The sequence below is a fragment of the Hipposideros armiger genome, unplaced genomic scaffold (assembly GCF_001890085.2).
Source record: "Hipposideros armiger isolate ML-2016 unplaced genomic scaffold, ASM189008v1 scaffold_168, whole genome shotgun sequence".
Taxonomy (NCBI): Eukaryota; Metazoa; Chordata; class Mammalia; order Chiroptera; family Hipposideridae; genus Hipposideros; species Hipposideros armiger.
Genome location: NW_017731518.1, coordinates 2,691,490 through 2,707,755, shown reverse-complemented (window position 1 = coordinate 2,707,755; position 16,266 = coordinate 2,691,490). Strand labels below are relative to the sequence as shown.

The 16,266-nt window shown below is 40.7% G+C and overlaps 1 protein-coding gene across 1 annotated transcript in view; it reads left to right on the top strand.

Annotated features, from left to right (window-relative positions):
- The window catches only part of MYBPC1 (myosin binding protein C1), an 81,813-nt gene that overhangs the window by 57,656 nt on the left and 7,891 nt on the right, over nt 1-16,266 (top strand). The window contains exons 22-28 of the mRNA XM_019651864.1: nt 436-570; nt 3,966-4,019; nt 4,989-5,156; nt 8,466-8,554; nt 11,135-11,330; nt 13,571-13,710; nt 15,436-15,595. Coding sequence (XP_019507409.1) covers nt 436-570; nt 3,966-4,019; nt 4,989-5,156; nt 8,466-8,554; nt 11,135-11,330; nt 13,571-13,710; nt 15,436-15,595 — 942 coding nt within the window. The remainder of the gene's footprint in view (nt 1-435; nt 571-3,965; nt 4,020-4,988; nt 5,157-8,465; nt 8,555-11,134; nt 11,331-13,570; nt 13,711-15,435; nt 15,596-16,266) is intronic.

Genomic DNA, 16,266 nt, shown 5'->3' with positions numbered 1-16,266 from the left:
ACCAAAAATGTCAGTTCAGCAGAGACAAAGAAACAGGCGGCAAGAGGTCTTCACTATTTTATGGTAGTGAAGGTTTTTTCTCAATAGAAAAAAAAAATCAATATAAGAGTTTGTACTTTACAATTAGAGAGTTATTTACTCTAGATCATTAGATCCCAAACTTTGACTGTTTCCAACTTTCTTGGGCCTCCCAGCCACCCACACCAACCTCCCAAACTGGAGAGAACGTGTGGCAGTATTTCTAACATTTTCCATGTCTGGCTGATCTTTGCCTTACACACAGCATATGCTCAAGGAGGCTTCATTAAATTTTATTAAGACGTGGGTCTTCTGTGTATATTTTTGTTTGTATCCCAGCTCATTTGATCACCATTCCTTGCGCCATAACTCTGTAGTTAATGGTTTCTTCTTTTTCTGTCTCTTTTATCTTTGAAGCTGTAACCAGTCCTCCTACTCTTCTGGCTGTTGACTCTGTAACCGACACCACTGTCACGATGAAGTGGCGGCCCCCAGACCAGATTGGTGCAGCAGGTTTAGATGGCTATGTGCTAGAATATTGCTTTGAAGGAAGTAAGTACGAGTCGTAGTTAAAATGAATACCGCCATCAATAGGTGAGATATGCTTCCCCCTTCCTTTTGTTTCTCTTTCTTGGGAACTCGTCTTCTTACTGAAAATGACAACAAGCCAAAGGTCATCCTTCTAAGACGGATAACACGGTAGCCCTTCTTTGGTACTTGGGGCTAACAAATTGAGATCTCAAAAATATCCTAGCTAGGCTGCCCAATTGGATGACTTAAGACATAGGAAGAAGGGATGCTGACAAAACTTCAGGGACTTCCACTTCTTTAGTTGGTGGAATTAAGTTGTACCAAAGCAAAATAAGAGTCTAGTTAAAATGAGTTGGAAATTCTAAACCCTGTACTGAGCAGAGGTCAGCTATCAAAAGAGCTGCCTATTTCTGGGTAATAAAGAGAGACTATATATTTGGCTATCTGGTGATCAGCCCCTGCCTCCTTAAAAAGAAGGAAGAGGAAGAGGGAGAAGGAAGAAGGAAGAAGGAAGGAAGGAAGGAAGGAAGAAAGGAAGGAAGGAAAAAGAAGAAGAGGAAGGGGAAGGGGGAGAAGCAGATGGAGAAGAAGACAAATAAGAAGAAGAAGAAGAGGAAGAAGAGGAGGAAGAAGAAGAGGAAGAAGAGAAGGAAGAAGAAGACGAAGAAGAAGGAGAATAATAATTAAGGACAACTTTCAATGTTTAAAGGAAGTAGTATTAAATCCCACATGGAGTAAGAAATAGTTTCAATGTGTAGCTTGGGTATATAAAAAATAATCACTTAAGGGCCGGCTGAGTGGCTCAGTTGGTTAAGAGCTCGCTCAAAGGTTTGAGCTCTGAGCAACAGCGGTTCAAGTCCGGCCCGAGCTGAGCTGCCAACAGGCGGCAGGATGGCTCAGCTAAATAAATAAATAAATAAATAAATAAATAAATAGTCACTTAAATTCAGGAGCAGAAGAGAAACAGGAAAAAAATTGCTGATAGGAATAATAAAAAAAGAGAAAATGATGCAAGAAAATGTGGGCCAGAGTGTACCTTAAAATCAAAAAAAGATGTGAAATTCACTGAAAGTGTCTTGCGTTTTTTTGAGTTCCTAGTTGTCACGATCTGAAAAATGTGTGAATCAAACTGCCGCAGCTCTGGACTCAGGCTGCATTCTAGGTAATGGTAGGTAAACCACCCACCAGAGAAACACGCTTACATCTCCACAAATGATGGGCCAAGATGCAGCCCCTAAGAAAACTCTGTGGACCCCAAACTTTAACATGGATCTTACATACATGAAGGAAAGAGAGACCACAGGAGTGTGAACACAAAAGCACCTCCCCAGGAGGAAAACCTCTATGGAGAAGAAACTTCCTATGAAGAAAAAATTGCTGAGAAAGAAATCCCCAGCGCCTGGATTGGGGCACCCATGACAATGACCACCGTTGGTCGGGAGGGAAGAAGAGGAGGGGGGATGAAGCATCCTAGTACCACTCGGTTCCATTCACATGCGCTGTGCTCACAGAGCACTGTGCTTATTTTCCCAGGGCTGAGAGAGCTACTAACCCAAACCAGTGGGGACATTATAAGAAAGTTCTCAGAGTTATCTCAGCATGGGCGGGGGCGGGGCGGGGAGGGGCAACGTCACTAATGCAACTGGTAAATTCTTAAGCACTTCACAATATGGTTTATTCCCATTCCACTCCCCTCCCCTCATTTCAAAAAATCGTGAGCACTTCACTCTGTTATTTATATTGCCCAGCCAGCAGAATTTCCCAGGCTTGTATGTGTTGTGGCTGCTGGCCAAGAACCTTTTATGTATGTATGAAACAGAGCAAATTCTTTACTCTTTTCTTTCTGATAGGTTTAAAAAGTAAGAAGATACAGCAAAATGATAAATGGCTGTCATTTTGATGTTACCCACCTTAGATAAAATACAACGAAGTGTATTTTACATGATTTTGTGTGTGGTCTGTGTAGATACATATGTATATCTGTATATACATATGTATATGTACACAGTCATTATTATGTACATATTTTGCCACATAACGTTTTTGGAATTAGCTTTCTATGGAACTTGTATCTTTCTTCTTGCAGTCTTTTCTTACTTCCCTTTTGTGGCTGCCCTATTCTTCATTCTCATTTAATGGCTGTTGTCCTCCAGACTAATTTTCTGTAGTGTTTAATGCTTTTCGATATGTCAGGTTTTATTCTGTAAGAGAATTCTTTCTTCTCTAAGATCGTGTGTTGGTTTTGACTCTGCCTTTCTCTCTTTTTTTAATGCCTGCAGCATTTTACTCTATTTTCTTCCTTCACACTATTCCCTTCTTCTCTTTCATCCCCCTCAATTGCAGTGGTTCACATGTGAAGGGATTGCCTATTTTTTTCCCCCTCTGATCTTGTTTCATCCTGTTGTCTCTTGAAATTTTCTCCTTTACTAGTTCTTCACTCTTTCGTGCACGTTTTCTGAGTCTCCTAGTTTCACTTTTTCATCAGTTGTCTCTTGACTATGAAAATAACAACACAATAGCCCCCCAACCAACCATTAGCTTAAAGATGTTTCTCTTTTTCAAAGTCCTAAGTAATTTTTGTCATCCACATGACCTCCAAGCCACCAGGGCTTTCTGGCTTCCTGCCCCTTCTCCCTGATATTTCTAGAATAGAAGTGTTGGAATAGGACAGAGGAGAAAGTTCCAAGGGGGTGGGGCACAATGCAATCCCCAGTCCCCTGATACCTACAAAGCCATCATCCCAAACCAGGGGGGTATGCCCATGACCACCCTGTGAGCCAGCACCATTCTCTTCTCTCATGTGAAACACAGGGACCCAGGCAGGCTCAATTTTTCTTGACCAAGAGCTTGTTGTCATAGCAACCAGGGGCTACCTCCCCAGCTGCTGGGATCGTTTTCATTTCCATTGAGAACTAGAGCCCTGGTAAGACAGGGCTGGCCTTATTAGGGGTGCCCTCACTCCCAGACTACTGTATGAGTCCCACCGTGGGAGTATTCCATCCCCTGGGGACGCAGAGGACCCTCCCAGGCTGGGGTGGCAGGGATAGGAGCAAGGTTAGACTGTTCCACTGTGCGCTGCTCCCCCACAGAATCCAGGACCTGCACCTCCTGTCTCGTGAGGGACTTGCTTTGTTCTTCTCTACCTCTTGCTCTCTTAGCCGGAGGTGCCCCATCCTCCCTCCTCCTCCTCTTCAGGTGCCTCAGGACAAAAACCACAGTCTGAACAGAGCAGGCTGTGCCTCTCCTGAGGGATTCCCCCTCCTAACATGTTTGGTCTCTTCCGTCACTGCTCTGAAGACAAATATCTTTGCATACTTTGCATACTTTACTAACAGAGAATGCTGACTACTGATAACGATATTCTTCTGGTGTGAAAGTGGGTGTCTTTAATTAATTTTAATGACGGATTCTCAAAGGTACATCAGCAAAACAGTCTGATGAAAATGGGGAGGCTGCCTATGATCTGCCAGGTAAAGTATTCTCTGAAAGCTCTCAAACTTTCTTTCTCTATGATAAAGTTTCTGAAATGTTCCATGACCAGGCGTGAAGCACACCCACCACCCACGCACGCAAAAGAAGTCCTTAGAGATGGAGGGGGTGGGCAGGCAGTTGAGTTAATAATGTGGGATCCAGGCCTTCTTTTTTCCTGTGGGCTTATTGCACACAAACTTTTCGAAGCTGAAATATTTATTAGCCATGGTTGCTGGGTTTACATTCTCTTGCTATTGTAAACAAAGCTAGAAAAAGCTTTTCAAAAGTCAGAATTTTTGACTGAGGTGAAAGAATTGTGCCAACTCCGTCCAAGGTCTTGGTTCTGAGCTGTGTTTCCACTTTCCGTAGACATGTGCTTCTTTTCTTCATACATGAGGGCATGGTCAGCGTCCATATGCTCTTATTAGTGTCTCATAATAATAGACCAGCCAAGATAAAACAGAGACGATGTATGACTATAGAGGTCGGTGTCTCATTTGTAAGAATAACATTTTCCTGTTTTTCTGAACTTTAACATATATATATATATATATATATATATATATATATATATATACACACATATATATATATTAGATATAGATATAGGTATAGATATAGATATATGGCTAAAATCATGGTTACATCCATCATTATAAAACTAAATTGGAATAAAACTCCTGCCAGATTCTTGGGGACCATTACTGTTATGCAGGAGACCCTAGTATCTGAATAAAAGGTTTTTAAGAAATAGCAGAATTTGATTATCCTCCTTCCTGTTCTTTAAGTTAGCCATTCTAGGATGTTTTTTTTCCACTTAAATATGAAAAATGCCCATCCACATAGTCTGAGTCCAGGCCAAATGACTTAATTATGAGTAATATACTAATTTGAAGTCAACTGTATCAGTTAGGGTGATTTTTTTTCACTAAACACCATTTCTCCTTTTTTTAAAAAATGGATTTTAGCTGAGAACTGGATAACTGCAAACACAGATCTGATTGACAAGACCAAGTTCACCATCACGGGTCTGCCCACGGATGCAAAGATCTTTGTGCGTGTGAAGGCTGTGAATGCAGCCGGCGCCAGCGAGCCCAAATACTACTCTCAGCCCATCCTTGTGAAGGAAATCATTGGTAAGTGGCAAGGCTTTCACAACTTTGTCTCCGTTTCACATTATTTGCTTTTATTATTGTTAACCCCTTTCTCAAAACTTCCGAGTTCACTGTCTCTCCTTTGAGGTTTAACAATGCCTCCTGGGAGTTAGAAATGAACAAAGTAGCTCTTTGCAGGGAGTGTGGAGGTCAGCCCTGGGATTTATAACTCGCTAGCCTCCCCAGGTTCCTCACCACTGACATTGAAGAGAAAGAGTGTGGACGCAGCAGTGCAAACAATTCCTACAGCAGCCAAGTGGCTCAGGTGGGCCTGCAAGGTCAAAGTCATTTTCATAATAATTTGCTCTGAAGGTGCAAAAGCAGTGGTGAGTAAAACTGGTGGTGCCTTAGCACAGATCAAGTCAGTGCTATCAAACTGTTCTAGTCATTCTGTTCTTCACCACCATGCACTCACAGTTAAAATAAAAGTAGGCCAATTTTGCCTTGGAGTGTCCTTGATGTGGCATAAAAATTATTAATGTTTTTAAAGCTTGGTCCTTGAGTACACATTTTTCCTAAACTCTGTGACAATGAAATGGAAAGCATGTATACAAAATAAAGCCCTTGTGCACAATGTTTGTGTCTAGGAAAAGCCCTGGTATGACTGAGTTAGAGGCTGAACCGGTGATGTTTTTCATGAAATTCCATTTTTCACTTGAAAGAATGACAGCGTGATAATGTCTAGTCAGAGTGGGGTATCTGGCAGACATGTTCTAGAAAATGAATGAAGTGAACCTGTCACTTCAAGGAAAACATTTTACAAGGAAATACTTCAAGGAAAACATGTTGTCAGTGAAAAAATTTGAACTTTTAAGCAAAATTAGAATTTTGGAAAAGTTGTGTTCACCACCATGGACTTGACAGCTTTCCAATACTTAAAAACTTTTCTGATGAAACATGTGGTGATATTAATGAACGTAATTTTTGGTATTGAGTAATGGAATGTGTCAACATTGGGAAAATCTGCCATGGTTCAGTGAAGCAATATTTTCTAAGTGACTAATACATGTTAAAAAATCATGCATGTGTAAAAGGTATATTCAAAATGCATGATAGACCAATGGATTTTAATGTAACAGTATGAAAAGTTCATTGAAATGTTTTCAGATTCCACGTTGCAGCTAACCTTTAAGAAACTACAGTTTATCGTGTTTTAGTGTAGAAGCAAAGAGACACATCTACAATTGTCTGAAAAGTGTATTAAAATATGTATTCCTCTTATCTGTGTGAAGCCAGATTTTCTTCAAACTCTTCAACCAATACAACATACTGCAACAGATTAAAAGCAGAAACAAATATGAGACTCCTGCTGTCTCTTTTTTGTCAGACATTAAAGAGATTTGCCAAAATATAAAATAATGCCACTCTATCACTAATTTTTTGTTAATGTAAAATAGGGTTGTTTCCATTAAAATGTCGTTTAGGTTATTATTTTAATGAATAATTAATTAAATATTTCAAAATTTCTCAGTTTTAATTTCTAATATGGTAAATATTGGTAGATAGGGCCTAAATAAACAAAAGCATTTTTTGGGGGGTAGGGGAGTCCTTGATAATTTTTAAGAATGTGGTAGGATGCTGAGACCAAAAAGTTTGAGAATTGCTGCTCCAGGGGAAAGAACAGTGGACGGGGGCAGTGCCTGGATGCCTGAGTCTGGACCATGTTCTGCCACAGACTTATAGTGTGACTGCCTGAAACATTTGGGAGTGAGTTAGAAGATGGAGGGAGGGAGAGAAGGAAAGAGGGATAGATGGATGGATGGATGGATGGATGGATGGATGGATGGATGGATGGGAATATGAAGCATGAAAGTTTTTTTAGCAGATCCTGGTGACAGGATAAGTTGAACCTCTACATAAGTTGAACCATGTTTCCATCATTTATTAGCTCTGTGGTCTCAGGCAAGAGACTTGATCTTTCTGAGCCTTAATTTCTTCATCTGAAAAAAGGAGATAGTAATAGTAACTTACCACATCAAGAGTTGTGAGAATTAAACTAATTATTCCATGTTGCTTGCCTCATAGAGTGCTTGCCACGTAATAAGCCCTCAATATGTATTAGCTCTTATTCCGATAAGGTTCAGTTTGCTGCAGGACCTTGCCAAGTCCCCTTTTCCTCATACAATGTTAGGGAGTTGAGGATCTCCAGGTTTTCTTCCAACCCCAGCATTCAGTTGTCTTTGTCTTCCTCCTCCTCCTCCTCTTCCTCCTCCTCATCATCATCTCTAAAGTTTACTATGCTTACTCTGCTCAACCATTAGGCTAAATGCTTTACATGAACAGCTTTATTTAACCCTCATAACAACCCTACAAATTAGATGCTGTTATCATCCCTATTTGATAGAACAGGAGCCTGAGACCAGATCTACTGTGTGTCTGATCTAGAACTCAAACCCAGATCTGTGACCCTGCCATACCTGCTTCTAAGGAAGCACAGGCACTCAAGGCTGACTCCAGGTTCTAATCCTGGCCGTGTCACCGAGAGCAAGTTACTTAAACTCCTGTGCTTCTGTTTCTTTGTAAAAGCAGTACCTGGCCCCGAAAGTGGCTGTGAGGTTCAAAGCGGTCCCCTCATGAAATGCATTTAGCCGAGTGTCTGTCACACACTGAGCACTCAGGGGATGAGGCCTGCTTCATCTCCGTAAGCTTAGAGCCTTTGACTCCCTGCTCTTGATGGGTTTGCAGCAACATGTTCTAGTGTCTTCACGGTGTTTAATTAATACATGGTGAACATTAATGCACAGTAGGCTGGGGCTGCCTGTTCGGTATTTCACTACAGTCACATAGGGAGAAAGTTACTATCAAGTTTCAATAGAATTACCTAAATAGCAAGTGCTAAGTGCTAAAACTTTTTATTTTGTTTTATTTTTTTTTCTGGTGAAAAAGACTAGGAAGTCCTACCAGCTAATGTGGTCTCTACATTTTTATGGACTGTTCATTGGAGAATATAGTCACTGTTGAAAACTATGAAAAATAGGTCCCAAGAGAAAATTTGGTGTTTTTCTATAAAGGTGCTTTAGGCTTGTAATGACAATAAAAATAGGAAGTTACAGTAAAATCACAGAGGCCAAGGATAAACGTTGTTGCGTTAAACTCTTAAAATGTCTCTTAGAAGAAAATACATGGAACCAAAGTTACCGTATATAATCTGTTAGTGGCACATCTAAACTTTTACTGCAGGGACATGAGCATAATGATATCCCAGTGAGCATCACGCTAGTATGACAATGTAAGGCTACTTGCAGCGTACTATTACTGATCACAAAATTGTGCTATTCTCCTCTCACTCAGAGCCTCCAAAGATTCGCATCCCAAGGCACCTGAAGCAAACCTATATCCGCAGAGTTGGAGAAGCTGTCAACCTGGTTATACCTTTCCAGGTAATAACTCAGGGGTTGCTCCCTTTCTCTTTCCAGTGCTGGGGCGTTTAAGAAGTAGAGGGAGGTGCTCTAGTATTTAAGTTCTTCATGAGCCAGGATTTCCTCAGAGGGAGCCAGGGAAAGAGCGGAAGAGATTTGGGGAGTGAGAAACAGTCTCCTACTGTAAAGGTAGAAACATCTATAAAACTGTCATAGATTTTCCTTCTGCATGAGACACATGAGACCGAGTCTCATCTGAAGCCCAGGGACTGTGGTGGGGCATGGAGGAAACATTCAGGGGATACCAAAACAAGAAATGCTTGAAGATTCTTTCTGATCCTGTACATCTGTAAAACTGATCTTCCGGTCAAGTGACGTTCTAACAGTCAGGAAAACAACATGTGCTTACTTCCCATGATTACCCCAAGGCAAACTAAAGTCCAGTAAGGCGGATACCTGACATTTGATATCTCGATGCCACTACCTGAAATAAGTGAGCATTGTTAAATCAATGCTCCAACAAAAGAACCAGGCTTTGGCTACAATAATCAGTTTCTCACACACACACACACACACACACACGCACGCACGCACGCACGCACACACTCACTCACTCACACTGCACCTCCACACCCTTGCTCACCTGACTCCTCTTTTGCCTCTAGACAGCCCTGTTTAATAGAACTTTCTGTGGTGATGGAAATGTTCTCTATCTGCACTGGGCAATATGATAGCCGCCAGCCAAATGTGGCTATTGAACACTTGAAATGTGCAACTAGGAACTAGTGTGAATTTTAAAGTTTTCTTATTTTAGCTTAAAAAAACACATGTAGCTATTATATCACCCAGCATGGCCTTAGAATTAGAATTGAGGTCCCTGTACACATTTGAACACACACAAACACACACACACACACACACACACACACACACACACAGTTCATTCAGACCCTGGGCCCCCACGAAAGCCAAGCTAACTGGACTGTCAGTTCAGGCCACCGTCACACTGCATTCGCCCCCCCCCCCCTTAGAAGAGGCAGTTATCTTCTCCATACACAGGGTGTGAAATCAGAATGAAAGCCAGGCAGGATGTTAGTGTAAACACAGCACAGGAGGAAGGGGATGACTTGGCAAGATTTCTTCCACTGCTCTCCTCCAAAAGCCTCAAACAAAACCAGAAGCTGGGACAAGGCAGGCACTCGGGATGCAGACCCAGGCCTGGACTGGGGCTGCTGAGTCATTTCTATCACTAGGGCTCTGTTCTCAGATCCTGAGGGTCTGTGTAACTCAGTGTCTGTCACTTAGGTCTGGGGTTGGAGAGAACATAAGAGCAGGGACCTCACAGACATGGCATCCCAGGGGCTGCTCAGCTGCCAGGAAGGGGGTGACGAAACTGTGCCATGTTTGCATATTTGTGTAACCTCTAGAGTTCTCCTAAACATTTTCTCATTTAATTCTAAGAAACACCTGGTGAGTCAGTAAAGGCTGATTTCTTTATCCTCATAGAGAAGGGAAGAAACTCACAGAGAAGTTAAATGACTTGCCCAAGGTCACACAGCAAGTAAATGTCAATGCCAAGAGCAGTCTATATCTCCTGACACTTAATCCAGTGTTGTTGTTTTTCATGCCATATGTTATCAGACAACTCAATGTTTTCTCCAGTAGCTAATAGCATATTGTACATTTAAGGAAATTAGACCTGGAACTATTTTTCCATGTCTTTAACAATATTGTTCTCTACTTCCCGTGTGCAAGTCTGAGCACGCCCAACCATCCTTCAAACTCGGTGGGCAGGGGTTTGATGTGTGCCTCTCACATTCATTATCATAACCTATCAGCAAGCCACGTTAGGAGCCTATACAAAGGCTGTGCCTTACCGGACTAAATAAATGCTTGGTTGCTGTCTGTGGGGTGAGCCTAGGTGCTCAGGAAGCCTACGAGGTTCCTTTGTAATATAAACTGAAACTCATGTCCTTGAGTGAGATTATAATTCCTCAAAGTCTGCTCTTAAAGAATAGCTTCAGCAGCTAGCGAGGACAGAGAAAGAATCATAGACAAGTCTGAAATAAGCAGCATGGTACAGTGCAATAGTAATCATTAACACTTAGAGGATATTAATAAAACACTAATGCAGTATACAGAAGCTTTACTAAGAATGTCAATCTTCATAAACACCCTGTGAGATAGGTACAATCCTTGTTCTCATTTTACAGATTGGGAATCTGAGGCACAGAGAGTTTAAGTAACTTGCCCAAGGTCACACAGCTATTCAGTGGTGGAGTCAGGATCCAAATCTTGGGCCCCAGAGCCCATGCTCTTACCCAATATGCTGTATTGTGCAGGCTTTGGAGCTAGAGAGACCCGGCCTTGGGCAAGTCATTTAACTCCTTATCCAAAAAATGAGGATAATAATACTATCTCGATATGAAGATTAAAGGAAATGATAAAGTACATGTAGCTAACACAGTGCTAACACAGTCACCCACCCCCAGGCTGTTTTCCAACCTTGCCTAGTATGGCATAAGCCACTGTCATTATCTGTCCTGCTGAAAAACATCTTCAGACCACCTGATTTCCCTCCCCCCTCTGTCTTCTTTTTAGGGAAAACCAAGACCAGAGTTAACTTGGAAGAAGGATGGTGCAGAAATTGATAAGAATCAAATAAATATCCGCAACTCTGAGACTGACACCATCATATTTATCAGAAAAGCAGAGAGGAGCCACTCTGGGAAATATGATTTGCAAGTCAAAGTGGAAAAATTTGAGGAAAACGCATCGATTGATATCCAGATCGTTGGTAGGTTTGGAAAAAGGAGCTAGAATGTTCTGTCAAAGCCGTGTTCGGACTAATTGTTCTTGTCATTAAGGCTAGAATAAGAATTTGAATTTTGGCTGGCTGGATATAAACTTCTTTTTTTAGAATTTTTTAAACAATAAATAAATTAGTAACATTTGTTAGTATTTCAAAATAATTTTTCACTGACTAAAAGAACTAATCATGGGAGATGTAGGGCATATGAGTTAAAGAAAATTAATTTATATACTTTTTAGTGAAAACGATCTGTATTGCTTTACAATCCAGTCCTCTATTACTGTTTCTCAACTCCTCAATGATAAAACTACTTCCTGTGTTGAATTCTTGCATAAAAAACATTGTAGATTCTAGATGTAGTTTGACATGTTTCAATTACACTTAAAATTTGCAAATAATAAAGTTTTAATAAAGAATGAAGAAATTTTACAAAATGTAAGGAAGATGTGCATGAACTAAGTTAAACAAATACTGAATTGGTTGATCCTGCAGGGCTAGTTAGACACTTACCTGCTCAAATAATAAATAAGGTTCGTTCGTTCTTTATCCAGTTAGGGGAATAGAGAGAAGACCTCTTACAGATGGACCCCTGTCACTTGAACTATTCTAGAAGTTTTGCAATGTCAGGAATAAATTTAAGAGCAGAGGTAGGAGAAGCTTTGTTTCCAGTCATTTTTATTATTAAATTTCAGCAAATTTGATGAAATTAGAGGTTTTCTCACCAGAGGAGCAACTTCCTATGGCAAGCCTTCCCACCGGTGAAAGTTCACGACTTTAAACTAAGCACTCCTACTGACTAAACCTTCTTGATTTTTGTTAAGTTGGGGGGAGTGTTAGTTTGTGCCCTCGGATCTGGCCTGGCTGCACTCTAATGGCAGCCCCATGGAAGGGTGTGGTAGACCACTGCCCTCTGAAACACAGGAAGGACATTTTATTTTTCTATTTGGCCATGTAGTTATTTTACCAGGTAGTTGTAAGTACCTGGCACATCTCTTCCACGAAGTGTTCCATAAATAGGAACAATTATTATTCTAATTATTTTATGAGTTCCAAATTTATGTGTCTGCCATGACAGTAAAACTCTAGCAATGCCATTTACTATAGGAGAGCAAGTGTTTGAAAAGTCAGTGTGAGCTTTGAAGATGAAATGGACCTGCATGCAGCTGGGATGTTGGATGTTGGACTGGAAAAGACGACTGTCTGTAGGATGTGTTGGTGAAAACGGGAGATAGAAATTCATGGCTAGTAATGGTGGAAAGAATGGAGGGTTATCCCTGTGGCTTCCCCCTCTGAACCCGTGAAGACTGCTTGGTAAAGCACATTTAAAAGAGAAAAACATTACCAGAAAGCACACTGCAGTTTGCTCTTTTCTGTCTGACATTTCCTATAAAAATAATTACAATTGCATTTTAATACCTGAAAAATATTTCAGGGCAGAAATGGTGATACTTGTACTGAGAAGGACAATAGATGTGAACTTTCTCTGAAAAATTAAGAACTACTAGGCAAATATATAATATAATGATTGTCCTTCCTTCTGCCTCTGTGATGCTTTTGGGGGGGGGGCCTGCCAATCAAGACTTAGTTTTCTTGACTCTTTGGCCTTCCTGAACATTACTGCAATTTCCTGGAAGGTCAGAGGTCACAGAAATTCATGTGTCGCAGAAGTTAAAGTAAGGGAAGGCTTCGTTATGTAACTATGCATTTTAGTTACATAAATTGGAAACACTGGATAAATACAAGTAAATCTTGGAGGGAGAGTTGGCAGCACGATTAAAAACAAGTTTTCCTCACGCCCGTTAAAAGGTGCCTTTTGGGTGCAACAGAGGAACCCACTCACAGGCTGTGGGCTCGGTGCCTCTCACCAAAAGCTGGCGCTGCTCAGCCCAGGTGGGCTCTAATTTCAAGTTTGGCGTCAGTTTACATTTCCAATTAGACAGGGTGGCATTCGGAGTCAGTGCCAATAGCCTGCTCCTAAAGGGATGGCTAATAAGGTTTGAAGTTTCATTTAACTTTTTTTGAAAATCCTTTTATTTCCATGAATATGCATGTCAGGAGTTTCCACATAAGCTTAGCTGGAGTGCATTCTCTGAAGTTACTAATGGTGAAATAAATATGGATAGAACTGCAGGGAAGGGAAGGACATTTTAAAATATCCTCCTGTAACAAGGTATCGGTTGAGAAGGAAAGTCACCTCCCACTGATGCCATGATTTCATCCTGTAGACCGTCCAGGTCCACCCCAAGTTGTGAAGATTGAGGATGTCTGGGGAGAGAATGTTGCCCTATCATGGACACCACCAAAGGATGATGGAAATGCGGCCATTACAGGGTACACGATCCAGAAGGCTGACAAAAAGAGCATGGTAAGGCCTGGCTTCCTCTGGTTCAGCAGCAGCAAAGTCAGATTTCATCAGAAATAAAGGAGGAGGCGTGAGGTCCTCTCTGACGAGGAACTCCATGGAGAAGTGATAGCCTCGCAGAAAGGGTAAGGCTTTGGATCCACAGAGAATTGGACTTGAATCTCACTTGTATATGGACAGTCACTTAACCCCACCTTCCTCATCTATAAAGTAGGGACACAAATACTTACTTTGCTTGGTTATCTTGAGGTTAAAATGATATAAAGCAGATGGTACAATGCTCAATAGAATTGAATAAATTCACTCATTCAACAAATACTTACTCACTCTGGATTCTGACTCAGATTTACAACCCATGCAGCTCTTTCTCCGTGTAAAATGTTGGATAGTGTGGACAAAAAAACACCAGTTAGAAAAGAAAGATTCTAAAAGGAATAGCATGTGCAAAGGTCCTGAGGAGGAGAGTCAGCGCCTATTCTTAGAGACAGCTCCTATACTCTGTCTAGACAAGAAGAATGACATAAAACCAAATGACAAAACAATATAATAAATGTTGGAATAAAAGTTTACATAGAGTGCTTTGAGAATCAAGGAGGGTATAAGTACATTTGTCTGCTATCTTAAAAACATACAAAATACATATATAATGATTTCTCCTAAAAGTTGCAAGGAAAATCCTTTCCTTTGTATTTTTGTCAGTAAATATATTTTCTCAATCAGTGGTCCTAAACATATGTGGTACAATGGGAATTTCTACTGGTTGCAAGATAAACCTTGAAATCACTGTATTTCTTGGTAAGGAAAAAATTAATAGTTTTAGCTTCTCATTCATTCTAGTATTCAATAAACATTTATTTTATGCATAGTACCTACTATGTGCCAGGTACTGTGATAGATACTGGGGATACAAAGTATGAGAAGAAAAGTCTGTCCTGGGGTAGCCGGTTAGCTCAGGTGGTTGGAGCGCAGGCTCATAACACCAGTTTGATTCCCACATGGACCAAGGAGCTGAGCCCTCCACAACTAGATTGAAACAACTACTAGACTTGGAGCTGATGAGTCCTGGAAAAATACCCTTTTCCCCAATAAAAATTTATTTAGAAAATACAAAACAAAACAAGAAAATTCTGTCTCTACCATTATGGTGTGTTCATTCCAGTGATGGGGGGGTGGGGGTGTAGAAAACAAACAAGTGAAATAGTAAATATGTAATATAATTGAAGGTAGCAAGTGCTATGAAGAAAACTTAGCCAGGTTAAGGTGACAGAGCGTGGCCAAAGTAGAGTAATGGAAGGAAAATAACCTATATCAATAATATTAAGCAGATTTGTTGAATACTATTAATTTTTCTCTAGTGATTTAGCATCATCTCTTCCTCAGAATAGATAAGTTGGCACTAAAATTCTATAATTATATTTTGTTATACAAAAGATAGATGAATAGGTAGATAGATGACAGACTTTGTACAGTTATGAAGAAAATATAAAGGTAACAGTTGACATCAAGGGTATATGATTGTAATGTGTAAGTGCAGATTAAATTACATAGTCAAGGGTAAGTCAATTATAAAGTGTTAAACAAATTAAATGTACATTATTACTGTCAATATAAAAATTGGTGCTACTTTTCTTTTAGTTAATGAAACATCCTGTTATTTATTCTAAGCAACAGTTGGAATAGTTGTGTATTTTTAAGTGATTTTCCTCGTTTTTTTTTTTTTTCTTTCAGGAATGGTTCACTGTCATTGAGCATTATCACCGAACCAATGCCACCATTACTGAGCTGGTCATAGGAAATGAATATTACTTCCGGGTCTTTGCTGAAAACATGTGTGGTCTCAGTGAGGATGCAACAATGACTAAAGAAAGCGCTGTGATTGCCAAGGATGGTGAGTTAGTAGTGGACTGGTAAAAGGGGGTTCTGGACCTAATTTCAGTGTATGGGGGTTTGGGGGAGTTTCCCCCACACCACCAAGCAATTCTCAGACACCAGCTAGGTTCCTACAATTCAACTCAATTCTGACACTATCTACCTTAAGATAACATCAGATCTCACAGGTTAAGGGTTCAATCCCACAAGAATATCCCCTAAAACCCCACTTCAGATGCCAATTGCAAGTCCAGGTTGTCACCTGTGCTTCTGACAAACAGGCTATAAATCAGAGGTTCCGATAACCCTCTCCTCGGGGTTCTGTTTATTTGCTAGAGCAGCTCACAGAACTCAGAGAAACGTTGTATTTACTCAATCACTGGTTTATTATAAAAGATTAAAACTCAGGAATAGCTAAACAGATGAGATCCATAGGGCAGGGTATGGGGAAAGGGCACAAGGTTTCCATGCTCTCAGAGCCCTGTGACTCTCCTAGAATCTCCACGTGTTCACCAATCCAGCAACTCTAGTGACTGGTCCTTTTGGGGTTTTATGGAGGCTTCATTACATAACCATGATTGATGAAATCTTCAGTCACTCTCCCTTCCTTGGAGGTCTTGAGGTGGAACTGAAAGTTCCAATCAATCACAAGATTGGTTCCACTGGCAACCAGCCCCCATCCTTGGGTGG